Here is an 18,851-nt window from a genome sequence, read left to right on the forward strand (position 1 = left end):
TGTTATTTTAGCATCATTGAGATACTATTATAGTTTTTATTAGGGTTGGGACAATACTATCAATGCATCGCAATTCATGGATCATTTCTGATATTTTTCAAATGCATTGCAAATCGATTCTGATCTTAGTTTTAACAGCAGATGGCGTTCTAGACTAGTTTTTAACCACACACTCAAATGCTCATGAAGAAGAGCGCTCGTGCGTTCGGATGAGTCTGAGAATGTACTTGAACCTCAGAATGATTTTATGATGTGAAATTAATGTGAACAGCCCACTGTGAACACACTTCAACCTTTTCGAACTTTATGAATGATTATTTTATTGAAGGTTCAAGTGGTGTGTGTAAGGAATTGGAAGGAAGCAGAGTACGACTGTTTCTAAAGCACACAGCGCCATCTGCTGTTGAAAACTAGCTCAGATTCGAGAGAGAATCACGATGCATTCAGAAAATATCAGAATCGATCCAGAATCATTTCTTGATTCGCAATGCATCGAATTTATTAATATTTTGAATTGATTTTTATTTATCTATTTTCCATTTTCATTTAAATTTTAGTTAGTATTAGTATTTTTTTAAAATATGTCTATATAGTTCTATATGTATATTTTAGTGCATAAAGTTGAATTTAGATGTTGCATTGGCAATTAGCTGAAATAAAATATAATCTATTTACATTCATTGTATTTCAATACAAAAATGTCCATCTTGAGTTTGTTAACTGTGATGACGCTGGTATAGTTCACACATTTTTTTATTATTACATTCATAAATAATATAAAATATAGGTTAATAAAACTAAACATTTACAAACACTATGAACATGTATTTCCACTCCACAACAAATCCTTTAAATATAACGTTATTCTGAACAGAACAGGATTGAAAAATATAAGTATAGAACAAACATAAATTATAGTGGCATTCATTAATTATAAATGCCAAGACAAAATGAATTTATTTAAAGCAGATCTATCATCTTGTGTGAAATGCGTTAAACGAATAAACTTAATCTCTTGTTCCTCTCTCATAAATGTTTATATTATTTGCCGTAAAATATAACTGACACCACATTCAGATGATAAAAAAACGTGACATATTCCGGAAATACTAAAAAATCGCCGGTAAAAATATGTCTTGAGAAACATCAAATCTTTGAAAAGATATTCATGAGTTGGTTTGAGGCCCTTGACAAGTAAATGAAATGAGTATTTCTATGTTTTTCCCCACAGTTGTGTTTGTTATTATTATTTTATATTCATCTGCCACTGTGTTTGGTCATTTGACGTCAGTAGATTGAAACATGTCAACCTGCTTTCACAATGAAATCTCATTAGAATTGACAGACATGCTGCATGTGAATCTTCATGCTGTTGTTCATATTGGTGCATATGCTGACAGGAAGTTGTCATGATGGATTGGTCTGATTTTAAACCGGTTTAGTGTTGCTTTAATCGGATCGTGTAGTGAAGTCGAGAGGTCGTGTGTAAGTTGTTTAACGTGTTTCTACACTGACCTGAGGCGCTTTAACAGTTTTCTGCTCCAGAGAAAGAGACATTCAGTATTTACACATGCTTAAAATAATTCCATTAGTTTTTCATAATCTCATAATCCTATTTTGCATTCTCAATAATCTCATGCAGTAAAGTAATGAAATCATTCTTTCTTTTTTTCTTTTTTCTATTCTATTTCAATCAGTATAAGTTGTACCTTTTTTTTTTTTTTTTTTTGCATCACAGTAATGAACATTTGGGATAAAAATCTTCATGCTAAATATTTTTTTCTTTTGAAATATTGACAGTTTTCCTGAGGTGCACCTCCATATCGTCCAAGTAATGAAAATAATTCTTTCTAGACACATCGACACACACTTCTTCCTCCGCATCTGTCCAGGGTTTGCTCAAGTAAACACGGGCGGTTCTGTCCGGGTCAGTGATGCGTCTGATGGACGCGCTGTAGATTCGAGATGTTTTCCACATCTTCATCCACATTCCAAAGTGCAAATATCTGTGTTATCAAGTCACGACCGCTGGCTTTGTTTCGGCCTTGGTTCCCAGCGCTCCACAGCGTTCTGTGTTTGAACACGCATGATCACACAACCCTGGAACAACACAACAGGCTTTCTTTAGTGTGTAATGTTGCTGTTTGAGCCCTGAAATTATTCTCTATATCAGTGTCAGTGTTTCTGAACTCTCTGAAACCTCCATCTTGAGTTTTCTTCACAATATTCCTCATTTAAATAATTCATGCGCAGAATAAAGGGGCGGGGCCTGGTTGAGTTAGTTAGTAGTGTGTTGAAACTGGCGGTTATGGTAAGAGGCGGGACATTTCCCAAACACCAATCACAACACACTGCTCCAGCCGACCAATCAGAGCACATTGTGCTTTTCAGAAGGAGGGGCTTCATAGAGACAGGAACTAAACAGAGCGTTACTGACAGACTGGGAAGAGAGGAGCTGAACAATGGAGAATATGAGGAGAATAATCAACATTCAGTCTAGTAGAGCACAAAAACAACATCAAGAGGGCATAATATGACCTCTTTAACAATGAAATGATGAAATGATGAAATGATTGTAACTAGCATTTGAGGTATTTTAATCTTATCTCTAAGGCAAGATAACATGCACATGAGTCCTAGTAAGCACACTGGGTTATAGAGACAAACCTTCGGATCCATCATCAGCGTGATGTCGTCATCCTGGTCTGTATTTATAATGTTAATCTGATGGTGATTTCTGTCATGTCCAGACTTGATCATTCTCTTCCGTCATTATGCCTGTAAGTCACAAACGGGCCTCTTGCCCAACATGCCATTTAGAGACTGTGAAGAATTCCAGACATTCCAGGAAAACACACAGTAAACAAAGGAAAACGGTCACATGGTGAGAAACTCTTCAGGACGAGATTAGTGGGTCAGTTCAGTTCAGCGTTTGGTTTGTCGTCAAATCAAAGTCTGTTTCACGCTAAAAGAGGATCAAATGCACATGCACATGTTCAAATGATCAAATTTAAGGCCATAAAAAGTCTTGAATATCTTAAATGGTAAAACAAGTCTTCATTATTAGGCCTTAAAGGGATCGTTCAGAGTTTAATCCGAACCTTTTACCATCTCTTTATGAACATCTTGAAGTGTTTTGGGTAAACAGACTTTCAATGGGTCGGAAAGCTCTCATTATTTGTGTTTCTAAGATGAACAAAAGTCTTATGAGTTCAGAACCACATGAGGGCGAGTAAATGATGACAAAACTTTCATTTTTGAGTCAAATATCCCTTTAAATTTGGTGAGGGAAAAGTTGACAATCAATGAATATCATGTATTAATGCCGATCTACTGTTGATGAATTATATTGTCATATGAAATTGGACTTCAGAAATTCTCTGTTCTGTACCATTTCTGAATCATCTTTCCAGAGTGCGTATGAATTAATATCTGAAATATGTTTGTTGCAGGCTCAGATCGCATTCCTGCAGGGCGAGAGGAAAGGCCAGGAGAACCTGAAGAAGGACCTGGTGAGACGGATCAAAATGCTGGAATATGCTCTGAAGCAGGAGAGGTCAGTAGAAAACACTCGCATAACATCCCTATGGCTGGCTCGATTTTAATCATCCAAACATAATTTATGCTGTGTTTTTGCTAACACCATGTAGCCTGATTGCAGGCAGCGAGGCTCGTTTGAAGTTTATTTGACGATCAGTTCCCATAATTCCTCTCTCTCTGTGTCTCTCTGGGCTCATGATGAGTCATGCTCTGCTCGAATTATACGTGTTCTCTGTCATTCAAATGCAGGGAAACCTCTGAAAACACCAGAATAGAGCTTTAAATCCGCCGGCGGTGAAAGTAATGACGGACGCTAGATCAGCGCGCGCCTACAGCCTGTCAAACCCGTTTCTGCGTGATTAGTTTAATTTCTCTGTCCTCATAAAGCATGTAGCGTCTAATGATGAGATTCTGTGAGTGTTTCATGCGTTTGTCACGTCAAGCAGATCTTTATTAAGCAGTCTAACGTGAGTTCGTTGTTTACGGTTGCCAAGCAACGTCGCATTAATGTTCAGTTCATCTGATGTGCGTCACTGGATGAAGCTCATTCAATCTGAAATTACCTGTGGTGTCATATTAGATTTTATCCTTTAAATCAAGTCGATGGCTGCAAGTAACTATTATTTTGTTAATCGATGATTATTGATTATTGATTATTTCTCTGACTAACTGGATGAAAAAGCACAATTTTCTGTATTTTATTCTAAAAAATCACTTTTTTCACATCCTGCCCATGTTTTTCTTCAGTGCAAATTGCTGTAAAATGAATATATATTGCTATCAAGCAGTTACTTGCCACATTAATATTGAATATTGAGTTTTAGAGCTTTAAATGAAGCTCATTAAAGATGAATTTACATTCGAAACTGATAAATTTGATCAGAAATATTTTTCTGTTTTCAGTCTTTTGTCTTTATATCTGCAAATTTTGTTAATTGATTAATCTGTTATTTCTCAGAATACTTGGATGAAAAAGAAAATTTTTTTATTATATATATTAAGGCTGACAATTTTATTGCGTAGAACACTGTTAAAATGCCACTAAAAATCAAGATGTGACGGCAAATAATGTCCATGTATGGGCTTTTGTCTCATATTTATATCATATGATAGTTTAGCAATATCACGTGCGTAAAAGTGCTGTTTTTTCCCAAACATCTGCATGATTGCAAATGTGATATTGATTTTATACAACAGTTCAATAAACAAGAAGTTAATATTGTTACATTTTAGACACTAATAATCTGTTTTTGCTCAATTTCACCAATGAAAACGGTTCAAAACAAACCCTCAGCAGGACTCCAGAAACACACAGCAGTGCTTCATTCCTGAATGAATCTGTGGTTTTTAACAAATGGAGTGAGTCACTGATTCAATGACTCATTCGATGGTCACTTGCGTCATTCCTCAATGAATCAGGCGTTTGAATGAAGACAGTCGCTGCGTCTGAAATCACAAATACTACAATTGAATTTGAACTTCACGACTGTTAAAAAGTATGCTCTATATAGTATGAATGTAATCTACATCCACCATGTTGTCTTTGTCATGTGACCTACCAGCGTCAGTTGCGTTGCTTCAGTGCCATTCACAAATCCTCTCCCGTGGCCTCATGGGATAGTAGAAAGTCCATCATAAGCACACTTCAGAATCTCGTAGTCGGTCATCTGTTTTTCACATACTACATAGTATATATAAGTATTTTGGATGCAGCTAGTGACTTCTTCTGGCGGTTTTAGTTTCATATTTTGTGCATTTTTACATATTCATTCCACCTCCATTTTTAAAAATACATGTTTTTTCACACAATCTCCTGCAATGTAATGTGCAAACTGCTATCAAATGTATTAAATATTTAACGGTCAGGACAGATTATATGCAAAATCCTCACATGGATTTATAACAGAAATATGTAAAGTATGCTCTCTCAATCTGACACCTGCAAACCATCAGATTTAGAAATGTTCAGCAGTTATTAATGCCTCTGCTGAAAGCTCTTTAATTAGTTTTAGGTTTTAGGAATCTGAGACGCTTCCTGTCCGAGGGTTACCAGAGTTCAGCCTCATTTACCATGGTATTCGAGCTATTCACGAAGGAAAGACTTCTCACTTTCTGAGGAATTTATAGAATCTTCCTACACGTGTGTGCGGCGACTCCATGATGCGAGCGAGCCGCTGTCACCGTGGCAACAGAAGCTCTGAACCCGTGTTGTGTCTTCCTCTCCTCCGCAGGGCGAAGTACCACAAGCTGAAGTACGGGACGGAGCTCAACCAGGGCGACATGAAGCCTCCCAGCTACGACTCAGGTGAACCAGACGTTTGTGTTGAGCGCATTTATGTTTGACTACAAAACTGATTTCAAGATCAAAAGATGTTTAAAATCATGAGAATTCAGTAGTTCACTTCCACACATTAGGCCAGAGTTCTTCCTGAACCATTTTCACACCCAACTTTCATGGCAAATGGACGTATGCAAAAGATTTAGTGTAAAAACAGCCTGATTTTTGCATGTAATTGAATGTAGAATGTGGTCAGACAGGAAGTTGTGCAAATATACTGTGATTGACACGCATCTGTCATCTTGTGTGTGACCTTTCACCTTTAGATGAGGGCAATGAGAACGAGGCCCTCCCTGAGCCTCCCAACAGTCAGCTGAGCTGGAAACAGGGACGACAGCTGCTGAGACAGTGAGTGATGTCACACTTACACTGAAATCATGTGACGAATGAGCTGATACATTCAAAAACACTGGTGCAAGATCTCCAGCCTTTTTCAGCTATTCAACACACCTTCCATATAGACTATGATATTTTTAATATTTCTGCTGTAATTATGACCAGTGTTGTTATTACTGTTTACTAAAACCATTCGAAATAGTTTCACCAATTGAAATAAAGCTGAAATAAAAATATTAGATGAAAAATTTAAGTTTAAACAACTTAAAAATTAGAAATAAGTTGAAGTACTAAAATGTTCTAAAACTGAACTGAAAATAATTGAGCTAAATAGAAATATAAAAACTACAAAAGCACAGCAATTACAAAAAGAAATAAAAATAAATTAAAACGGAATAGAAATATTTAAAAAAAAAAAAAAATTACCAAAGCGATAAGTCATATAATCAATAAATACTATAATATTGTATAAATAATATTAAAATTTGATATGACAAAATTGTTTTTCCATTTTTTATTAACATAAATTGATGCATTTAATTAATTCATTTTGTTCCAGAAATTAATATACGATGAATGCACAGATAAATTCAAAAATATTGATGCAAGTATTATAACCAGTGTTGTTATTTAGTGTTTACTGAAACTATTCAAACTAGTTTTCGTCAATTAAAATAAAGCTGAAATAAAAACAAAATATGAAACATTTAAATTGAAAAACGCTTTAAATAAAGAAATTTTGCTTTAGTATCTGAAATAAAATAAATATAAATTGAAGCACTAAAATTAAAACAAATTAAAGCTAAATATTAATAAAACAATGAAAATAACAAAAGCACAAACCAAAATTAGTAAAACTGAAATAAAATTAAGCTAAATATAAATATTAAAAAACAATAAAAATGACAAGCACAAACAAAATTAGCCTAAACTGAAAATATAAAAATTAAAGCTAATTCAAATGATTAATAAATACTGTAATATTAGAGATGCACTGATATATTGGCCAATAATCGTTATCGGACGGATTTAATTGAATTAAACCAATAGTTTAAAAATGGCCAATAGTCATTTGATGTTCAATATTAATAGTAATTATATGAATTAATAACATTCAGAAAGTTAATAAATATTGAGTATATTGAGTGTGTTTGTTTATAACTGATACCAGTTACTCTGAAACAAGTTGATGAAATGGAGAGAATAAAGTATTTCTTTCAAAATATGATAATTAAAAATATAATGATAAATTATAATGAAATTATCATTAATTTAAAAGAAGGTATAAAAGGCAGAACCGCCATATCATTTACATCTTTTACATGCTTTAAACCTTGATATTCCATGTGTTTTTTAGCGTTTTAATTTAGATTATATTGAGATTGTTTTAGTATTTTAAGCAGTGAATATGTGACAGGCAGAGGTAAAGCGGTCCAGGTCACTCCCACACTGACGCTTGAAGTTCTTCCACACCTCCGCGCTCTTATCTATTTATAAACATGTATATATATTGAATTCTGCAGCTCTGACAGCTCATGCTTGTGTAATATTGATTGTTCTCACTAAGAAGATAACGTTTAACTTGACCATTCAGAACGAAAACACGCTCGCACGCAGTCTGAGCGCGCTCAAGGGTCAGACGTGACGTAATCGACTGTAATCTGAGACGGAGGTCAACTCACACCTGCTGAAGGATAAAAAATAACATCATTAACAATACAGAATAAAAAATACAAATTTGATTTAAAATATCATAAAAATATATTTGATGCATGGTTTCTAGAATGTTTGGAATGCAACTGTAACCAAGATACAACATTGTAAAAACGTTTTAGTTTGTTGTGTTGATCTGACTATAATACGTACTGTATAATTCATGATATTAGTGCTAACACAGACACAAAACACCTACACGCTGACAAAGCATCATGGGAAAAGCCTTCACAGCCGTGTTTTGTGCTCTGCTGACTAATGAGGGCGCCGAGCAAGTGTTCGCTGGTTTCATTGATTTCACGTATCGCTGAATTATCTGGAAATAAACGTGTGTTTGTCATGATGTTCTCCACAGCGCTGTGTTTGATTCAGTGGTTTTAATGATTGTGAGTGTGTAACCTTTGTCACACACACATCCAGTAAATGAGTCAGATGTTTAGTGACCGCTCTGACTGATTCAGACAGTGATTCACTTCAAACTGATTCAGTCAAAGAATCAGTTCAGAGTTCATGAATCGTACATTGTTCACGCTGTATGTTTGTTGTGAGAGTGTGTGTGTGTGTGTGTGTGTGTCAGTGACAGTAAGGCTGAATGAATGCAGGATTGTTTGGGCTCGTTCAGTTTCCTGTGCCTGGAGAGAGGCTGGTACAGCAGGAGACGCCACACTGCTCTCGCTCTTTCTCTCTTGTTTTTCTTCTTAAACTGCTGCTAAAGATTTAGTTCAGTCAAACTCTTTCCCTCACGGCGGTAAAACACCGGAGCATCAGCACAGGAGAGCGGGACAGTAGTGTGTGAGGTTTGACCGCAGGTATGTGTTCGACGATGGACGTTTCTCTCTCAGCGCTGCGGTTTGATCTGAACGTGTGTGGAACGATAAACCTGAAGAAACGGCATCCGTTTGTCAAGTTATTTGCTTAACCTATCATGCTTCCTGTTTATGCAAAATATAGTGTGTATTCGATAATTTCATGTTTTTATTCTTTTGATTTTAGGTTGAAATGTTCCTGACAGGTTTCATAAGACATGAGCGTCACAGTTTTTCCTGGTCTGATTATGAAAGCGTGTAAATATGAACCGATCTCACCCTCAGAATGCGGTTTGTGTGTCTCTCAGGTACCTGCAGGAGGTGGGATACACCGACACCATCCTGGATGTGAAGTCCCAGCGGGTCAAAGCGCTGCTCGGACTGGCCGGAGACAGCGGAGAGAGACCCGGAGAGAAGCGGCCCGAACCCATGGTGAACGGGACCGAGCCGTCCTCGATGAAGGACAGCACCAGCACCATGATCGGGTCAGTGGGTTCAGCAGGGTCACAGCGGCCGTCTGAAGTGTTCAGATCTGACCACACGACGCCAGCCCATATTAGCTTGATTTATTCACTTATTTATGTATGTAACACTGAAGATATTACGGTCTGTATTAGCTTGATTCATTTATTTAAATCACTGACAATAAATCAGCCTATGTATTTATTTATTTATTTATTTATTTATTAGTTTATATATTTTTATTTAAATCATTGAAGATAAATCTGCTTATATTATCTTTATTTATTTATTTATTTATTAGTTTATTTTTATTTAAATCACTGAAGATAAATTGGCCTATATTAACTTTTTTTATTAATCTATTTTATTTGTTTTAATTAAATCTTTGAAAATACATCAGCCTATATTAACTTTATTTATTAAATTATTTATTTATTTTTATTTAAATCAGTGAAAATAAATTGGCCTATATTAACTGTATTAATTAATTTTTTTATTTTTTTATTTTTATTTAAATCAGTGATGGTAAATCGGCCTATAATAACTATATTTGTTTATTAATTAATTTTATTTTATTTAAATCACTGAAGATAAATTGACCTATAATAACTATATTACTTAATTTATTTATTTTTATTTAAATGAGTGACAGTAAATCAGCCTATATTAACTGTATTTATTTATTTATTTATTTTTTATTTAAATTACTGAAGATAAATTGACCTATAATAACTATATTAATTAATTAATTAATTTATTTTTATTTAAATCAGTGATGGTAAATCGGCCTATATTAACTGTATTTATTTATTTATTTTTATTTAAATCAGTGACAGTAAATCAGCCTATATTAACTGTATTTTTTTATTTTTTATTTTTTATAACCATATTTATAACCATATTTATTTATTTAAATCTCTGAAGATGTATTGATCTATATTAACTTGACAAAATATTAGCTTTATGCATTTATTCATTTTGATGTGATTTTTATATATATATAATTTATCCCCCCCACCCCCATTACTAGCTTATTTTTATTATTGCACATGAATATTATTGCATCATTTTTGTCAAGTTCAATCCATAAACTCTAATATTGATGATTTTTTACAATTATTAATGAGAACAGTTATTATTATTGGTCACAATTTCTACTTCTTTTCGACTGTGTCATCACTAGATATGATGAAAAACATATATATTCATGGTAAGAAACAGAAATGATGTACATGTGAAGCGCCAACGTGATGAACTGTCTGAGAACAAAAAAACCTGCCTTGATTTCACTGTCATTGATCTCGTTCACTCACGTGTGTGTCTTTATTTCTCTGGATCGGAACACAGTAAACCCGAGATGTCGGACTCGGCGACGGTGCTGGAAGCCTTCAAGTTCATCGAGAAAGCAGCGGCAGAGTTCAGTGATGAAGACGACGATGATGACAGTGAGGGACAAAACAAGACCATCGTCGACCTCGCCACCGTGAGTTGATGTTCACACACATTCAGAGGATCTCACGAAGCGCTGAGAACACGACACATGGAGAGAACATGCAGAAACTGACACTCGCCAGCTGCCGTCAGTCACACGTCCTGCTTCCTGTCGTCCCTCTCTCTCTCTCTCTCTCTCTCTCTCTCTCTTTCTCTCGGATAGATGGTGAGGAGGAAGGTGTCTCCATCTCCCTCCTCTTCCTCAGCAGACATGAGTGATGATTTGGACACAGATGAAGTTCTGAAGGGCTTTGATTTCCTGGCCAATAGCGAGGACATGGAGGGCCCGTCCGAAACGCCTTCCTCCGGAGACAGAACCTACTGGGGTGAGAATAATAAACAGATGCAGAAAGAGTTTTTAACACTATATTCTTTATAGATTATACTGACAAATAAACAAAGATGCACCAGCACTTTAAATCCGTTTCTATACATCTACGTACATTCCTTTACTTTACCACAGTTTAATTAAAGAACCGACTGTCTAAATAAATCACGTCTGCAATTCAACACTTAAAGTGCCCCTATTACGTTTTTTGGGATATTATCTTTCATCCAGTGTGTAATAGAGCTGTTTGTCAATGTAAAAGCTCTGCAAAGCTTCAAAGATCAACAAAGTGCAGAGAAATAAAGTTCTTGTCTCCCAAAAGAAAGAATCGATTCTGAACTGCTGAAACGAGTCGTCAGTAATTCAGTCTCACTTCCTGCTCGTAGGTTTGTAACTAATTTGCATAATGCCGCCTCTGCTCTTCATTGGCTGAGCAGCATCTCTTTGCCCCGCCCTCAATCACTGTAGTTGTATCTGAGACTGGAAGAGTTTGGTTCGTGTTGTTCATGTCGAGAAGACGCTGTTTTCTGCTGCCAAAGCAGATCCACTGTGATGAGATTGATACGGTAAAACTGTTACTGTTCGTATCACTGTGAATCAAGAGCTGAGATTCAGATATGATAATGAGCGTTTGGTTTATGACCAATCAGAGCTAGAGTAGCTCTCAGAGGGGCGGGGTTTAGAGAGACCGAATCTCTGAACGAAGCGTTTCAGACACTGAGAGAAAAGAGCTGATGCTGCAGTGGATATTATGAGAGAATTAAAGTGTTTTTTGATTTTGGATGAATGTGAATCTGTTGTAGAGACTTTAAATTAGAATAATAGGGGCACTTTAAAATGGAAGCTCGTTTCTGCCAGAGAATCAAAATATAATAAAAGTAATCGCGACTTTTTATCTCACAATTCTGACGTTTTTCACACAATAATTAAAAAAAAAGTGTGAGATAAAACGTTGAATTTCTTTGTAAAAATCCTTCAGCTCCATTACGGGTTCAGAGAGAGTTTTGAGGGTTTTATCTGTAGATTCAGTGTTGCAGAATTATTCTGTGCTGTTTTTCCAGCATCATTCAGGATCTTCAGAACATTCAGGAACACGAGCTCGTCCTCATGTTGTCTTTCTCACACATGACTGATTTCATTGTAGTCGATTGCAGCGTTTGATTTCAGAACGGTTGCGCAGCATTGAATGCACTGGATGTCCCTGTAGACTGTGTTTGATTTACTGTCTCCTTGTGTGTTCCTCCACACACACACACACACACACACACACACACACACACTCCCTGCCCTCCAGATCCCATCTCTGTTTAGTCTCTGAAGAGAATTGGACTGATTTGTCTACCCAGAATCCCCGTTCACACGTCCATCTTCTCCTGCAGATCGATCGTTTTTAGAGTCTCGTCTGAGGTTTAGATTAAATCGTGCTGAAAACTGCAGCTCAGACTTTCAGACCGTTGCCAAAACTAGTTCATGACTTAAGCACTATTCTGGAAGGGTGGCGTCAGTCACATGATGATAATGCAGACGTGACGTCGAGGAACAGTGCAAACACCATTATAATGGCCCTTTTTAAACTGTTTTTCCCAATTAGACTGTTGATTTCATATTCCTATCCATCTTATTTGTAACTTGAATGTGCGGTGTCATTCGCTTCAGTTGTTTTGCTGTACAAAAACAGTCCGTTTCACTCTTCGTAGAAAATGTTCTATATGAACTCTAGTGTTCTTGACTCAATTTTAAAGAACTCTTTATGCTAAAACAGTTTGGTGTAAGGTCAAATGTCTTAAATGATTGCATAATTTTTATGTTTAATGAGTGATTTCAGTTTTTTCTACTGATAAAGTGTTTATGAGCTGTTTATTTCATAAAATTTAATCTAAATAAAAAGTGAATTAAAACAAAATTAATGTATTATTAAAACTAACTTCATAAAAGAATCCCCATGGAACCCCTAAGTGTCTATCAAGCGCACTTTTTCAGTGGCACTGGTATTTTTTCCATTCATTTTTCCCAAAAAAAGTCTTCATTAAAGCGTTATAAGCCGCGGACCGAACCAACGAACTGCGGGGAGAATCACAACACTACAAACTTTGATTTGAAGCCAAAAAGGTTTTGAAAATCTGACAAAAATACAAGACTGTGAACTACAGATCTCATGAATCACTGCGAAACAGTCAATAATTAAATTAAAAACAATGTGGAAGTATAAAAGTACTCATTTACATATGTTGATTATATATATAAAAACAATATATTTCACGTTTATTGCAAAATATGCATATATAGATACAAATATTTAAGTATTTTGAGAGCATAGCGAGATTGACTCGATTACGTCATTCGCAGTGCTTCATGGGAGTGGGTGGAGTTAAAGAGATCTTTTGGTGCATTTTGCTCGTTTCGTCTCTGATTTGTGGGATTTTCTGAACAGCATCATGGGTAATGTAGTTTTTCCGCTGTTAAACATGGTTATTTTAAAACGAAGCAGAACTGACAGATTCAACAGAAGCAAATACTATCGATTAACGACCTCGTATATGAAGCGCCTGACGAAACCGTTTTAGTTTTAAAAACTAAAAACGTAAAACAAATTTGTGGTTTGGCTGTTCATTTACACGAAAATGACATTTTAGGGGCCTGAAAAGACTTTTAAAAAAAAAAAAAAAAAAGAAACAATACTGTTATTGTCTCTGTGTAAACTACAAAAATACGAATTTGTGAAAACACTGACATCATACGTGTTCAGTCTATAGGCTCGTAGTGTTTCTTTACCGAGTGACATCGCCATCTACTGGCCTGGCAGCAGAATACAGTGTTTTTAATCGTTTTCGCACATCCGTGTGAACGGGGATCATTTTGACAACATTGACATCTGTACGTGAAAAACGCAAAGGAAAAACTTTTGCGTTTTTAGTACATCGTTGTTTTATAAACATACCCTAAGTGTATATACCTCATGCGCCAGTGTTTGAGCTTCTGTATGTTCTGTATATTTCTATAGCATCGCTGTCGAAGAGAAGTGGATTTACATACTGTAGAGTTAACGAAAGTTATCATGAGCGTTGTAATGTTTGAAGCAGATGTCAGAACAAATGTCAGTAGACCGGGAAGATTTCAAAACGAGCAATCCGTAAGATCTTTCCTTCATGCTGTGGAAATACAAACCGGAAGACAGAACACAACGAGCGCAGCGCTGAAATATGCTGCTTCATATTGTGAATAATTTGTTATCATATTATTTTAATACCATAATCAAACACACACTGGTCTGTAGAGCAAATAGTTTTTTACCGAACGAATCCTTCCCACGTGACACTAGAGTCGTGGCATATAACAGTGTCTTCCTCCCTCCTCCGTGTAGAGAAGGAAGAGCAGAGCCCCTCGTCTGAGTCCTGGGACGTGGATGAGGGTCTGATCTCTAAACTCAAGGAACAGTACAAGAAGGAGCGCAAGGGCAAGAAAGGGGTGAAGAGTAAGTCGGACAGGAACTTCCCGCTCGCCGTCTCTTTCTTTCATCACTGTTTCTTCTTCTAGTGGTCAACCGATGTCGGCTTTCATCCACTGATATCTAGAAAACAGGAAGGCCAACAGGCCGTAAATATGGGTGAATCTCACAAAAACCTGCCCAGGTCATACATTTCAGTGAATATATATATGTATATATATATAAGGACCATTATGATTTTTTGCATTATTTTCACTCCCAGTTTAATACAATATTTATTAATTTATTATAGAAATTGAATGTAATAATTTTTTATTTAATTGACAGTGTATTAAATGACATCAAATACTAACATGATGCACAAATACATTATATTAATTCATGCTAGAAACATGGACATTAAAAACATGCTAGCAGTGTGTTCAATCATGCTAGCAACATACTAAAACACATTAGTTGCGTCCCAAACGATGCACTATGTACTCATCCATGAAGTGCTTGAATTGTGTAAGGTTATTTTGTGATTTAACAACGGAGTCTGACACCCCCCCCACCCCCCGCTACGTAATTAAAGCTGCGACAGTTGAGTGCATGAAGTGTCCAACATTCCACACTTCGTTTTTTCCGTTAATTTAGTGCATCATCCTGGTATTTAAAGTGTACTTTTTCTTTTTGTAATTTTCACTACTTGCACTATTTATACTTAAAACGTCATAGAATAGTGCATAAGTACGCGAATTGGGACGCACCTATTAGCAATGTGGTAATTCATGCTAGTAATCTGCTAAATCTTGCTAGCAACATGCTAGCAATGTTAAATCATGCTAAATCATGCAAACATGTTAGTAATGTGACAAATCATGTTAGAAACATGCTAGCAATGTTAAATCATGTTAACAATGTATTAAATCATACTAGAAACATGCTAAACCATTAACAATGTGGCAATTCGTGCTCGCAACATGCGAGTAATGTGTTAAATCGTGTTAGCAAAATGTAGAAAAATGCTAGCAGTGTGCTAATTAATGTTAAATTCTAACAACATGGTAAAACATGTTAGTAATGTGATAAATCATATTAGAAACATGCTAGCAAAGTGTTAAAACACGTTGACAATGAGATAAATAATGCTAGCAACATGTTAGCAATGTAATCATACTAACAAAATGTTAAAACATCCTAGCTAAATCTGTTAAATGATGTTAGAAACATGCTAGCGACTTGCTAAATCATGATAACAGTGTGCTAGAACATGTTAATAAAATTTATATTGACTTATTTGAGTAAAAGCTTCAAACTTCAAGCTTTTCAAACTTTCAGTCAAGCCAACATCAAAGTTTGTCATCGAAATTTACTCAACTAGTTATTACCAGAAATTTCTGAGTTAAAATTGTTTCAAGGTTTTTAGTGCATTTGAACTTTTTTTATGTTATTTTCATGACAATTAAACATATTTAACCCCGAATTCTCATTAGCACATTGCTGATGAATGGATGGTCCTCAAAATAGCCTTCATTTTCTTTATGCAAAATATATATATATATATATATATATATTATTTTTTTTTTTTTTTTTTTTTTTTTTTTTTTTTGAGGAAACATCTCTGGACAGGTTTTGTGAGATTCAATATAAGTTTATCTACTTATTCAAAAATGTTTAAAAATGGAAACCAATTTCCATTTCTAGTCATCGAACAACAAGTCACAGTGTTGATGTCAAAATGCCAACTATTGGTCTGATATATCGGTTTATCACTAATTTCTTCTAATGTATCTATTTAATTTCTTTCTCTCAAAAATCATTAGTTTGACAAAAAAATCCAGCAGCTCTCTTCAGTACTTCCGTCACTCATCCGCTCACGTCTTCATGTGTCTGTCCTGTCCTCCACTCCTCCTCTTTTCTCTCTCTCTTCATCCGTTACACCGGCGCGATCTGAATAAACGCGTCCAGCACCTGCTCTCTGTTTGTTCTGTTCTCCATCATCTCTTCTTTTAGGATCCAGCTGCATCTCTTGCACAACTGCTGTTTCTTTTCTCCTGTTTATTGTTTCTGAGGCGCTTTACTGCTCACTTCTGTTGCTCTCTTTGCATTTTATGCTGGTGCTCCAACGGGGGTGTGGCTTGTTAGCTCCACCCAATTGGGGTGTGTATAAATCAGGCTCCACCCCTTCTCCTGCTTCCATTGTAAGAAAGAACAGATTGGACATCAGTCGCTCGCTTACCTCCTCAAATTTTCTTTCACTAATTTTTCCTCTCTGATTTTTTTTCCACTGCTTCATGTCATTTCATCTGTGCCAAATCCCCATCATCAGAATACAGTCCACCTTGAAAGTTAATATTAAAGCAGAAATGCTTCTGGTTATGGATTAGAAATGTCTGGTTGAGGTGGACAGAATTCTGTCGGGGAGTTTTATGCGCACAGAAGTAAATGAATGGTGTTTGTGTTGTGTTTGTAGGGCCGAACAGGTGTAAACTGCAGGACATGTTGGCTAATCTGCGTGACGCAGAGGATTTGTCGTCCATCCAGCCTCCGGTGGCGCCGCCGGTCCGTCCCAGCCTGCCCCGTCTCAACGAGCATCAGCTGGGCCGCACAGATGAGGGTATTTCTGCCTCCGTCACAAACATGATCCACTTCAGCCCTCTGCAAACAGCTCATGTGTGTGATTGTGTTGCAGTCGAAGCGCTGACGTTCCCTCCCTCCTCGGGAAAGTCCTTCATCATGGGATCGGACGAGGCGCTGGAGAGCGAACTTGGTCTCGGAGAACTCGCCGGACTCACGGTGGCCAACGAGGCCGAGAATCTGTCCTACGACGTGAGTATAGGGTTATTATCCTTGACTAAATCTAAAACTTCAGTTTTTACTCAGATTTCAGACACATTATGCAGTTTCAGATACGAGTCTGTTTGAACAGACCGACTCCTGCTGCACTTACTTACTGAAGTCAATATACGACCACAACCTTTAATTAGGCTTTCACACACACAATGAGTGGATTGAGGACTGTCATGTGACACTGGCTGTGTTCAGAATGGAACTAGTGATGTGTATAGTGTGAAACAACATTATACATCATAACCACATTATATGACATGTTTAATTCAGAGAGTGTCATCCAGGTATCATCCCTGAAATAAATACAATTATTTTGCATTTTTAATCCAAATTTTTTAAAGCATATAAATGTATATATTTTATATATTAAAGTCAGTGTTATTTTATTTTAGTTTTATTATATTTTAAATTGGCTTTTATTTTTATAGTTTTCATTTTCATGTTCATTTTAGTGCATTTGTCATATTCATTTTTTAATATTGCTATTTAGGATTAATTTATTTTTGTTTCAGTTTTAGTTTTTTTCCATTTAATAATTTTAGTGCATCGACTTAAACTTATTTCAGTTTATTGCCAAGGCAAGATTAGTATTTATATTTAATTTTAGTTCAGCTTTATTTCAATTAAAGAATGTTTTTAATAGTTTTAGTTAATGTTAATAACCCTGATTAAAGTATATATGTTATAAAATGTCAGAAAACAAACTCTGCACAATACAGCTGCTAACAACCATTTACTTAAAATATTAATAATGTTTTACTTGCATTTTTTTTTTGGCCGAGCACCTACAGGGATCATTTAAAAGATAATTTAAAGTCATTATTGTGTTAAATGAGAAAAGCATCAAATAAAACAATATATATTTTATTTGATTTGACATTGAATTTATTGCACATAAACTTTTAGGCTTCGACTGCCATGAAGGTGAGTAAATGATGACAGAATTTTTCTTTTTGGGTGAATTATACCTTTAATAGGTTTTTTATTAATATGGAAATATGAGTGAAAATTTTTTTTTTTAATGAAATGATACTCTAAATAAGAAACTAAAACTGCCAGTAGGTTGTACATGTCTAGATGAGTCATTGAGTCATTTGATTCGTTCAAACAGCTGATTCATGCAGGAATGAAGTAAATAAAGTGGTCCATTGAATCACTGATTCACCCGATTGATTCACTCAAAATGTGGATTCATTCAGAAATTAAGCACGACTCGGAGACGAAATAATTTTAATGCGTTATTTTATATATAAATTGACAGCCTCAATTTTAATATGTATTAAAATCACGACCGTTATTAATTTCAGTTCGTTCATCACAGAGGAAATGCATCATGTCGATGTGTTTGCTATTTTTCTCAGATCACTAACAACAAAGACGCCCTGCGGAAGACGTGGAACCCCAAGTTCACCCTCAGGAACCACTTCGACTCCATTCGCGGTCTGGCGTTCCACCCCATCGAGCCGGTCCTGATCACGGCGTCTGAAGACCACACGCTGAAGATGTGGAACCTGCAGAAAACCGCTCCGACCAAGAAGTCAGAGCGCCAGTCTTATTTTA

General features: G+C 35.8%; 1 protein-coding gene across 3 annotated transcripts in view; it reads left to right on the plus strand.

Annotated features, from left to right (window-relative positions):
- strn (striatin, calmodulin binding protein) overlaps positions 1-18,851 on the plus strand; it is a 40,491-nt gene that overhangs the window by 14,759 nt on the left and 6,881 nt on the right. The window contains exons 2-11 of one of the 3 annotated variants that reach the window (XM_051913197.1): positions 3,453-3,556; positions 5,772-5,845; positions 6,145-6,226; positions 9,042-9,218; positions 10,543-10,678; positions 10,850-11,012; positions 14,376-14,486; positions 16,915-17,058; positions 17,134-17,270; positions 18,653-18,828. In XM_051913197.1, coding sequence (XP_051769157.1) covers positions 3,453-3,556; positions 5,772-5,845; positions 6,145-6,226; positions 9,042-9,218; positions 10,543-10,678; positions 10,850-11,012; positions 14,376-14,486; positions 16,915-17,058; positions 17,134-17,270; positions 18,653-18,828 — 1,304 coding nt within the window. Of the gene's footprint in view, positions 1-3,452; positions 3,557-5,771; positions 5,846-6,144; positions 6,227-9,041; positions 9,219-10,542; positions 10,679-10,849; positions 11,013-14,375; positions 14,487-16,914; positions 17,271-18,652; positions 18,829-18,851 lie in introns of all 3 variants that reach the window. The other 2 variants (XM_051913196.1, XM_051913198.1) reach the window with 2 other exon arrangements.

This window comes from Ctenopharyngodon idella, chromosome 11 (genome assembly GCF_019924925.1).
Source record: "Ctenopharyngodon idella isolate HZGC_01 chromosome 11, HZGC01, whole genome shotgun sequence".
Lineage (NCBI taxonomy): Eukaryota > Metazoa > Chordata > Actinopteri > Cypriniformes > Xenocyprididae > Ctenopharyngodon > Ctenopharyngodon idella.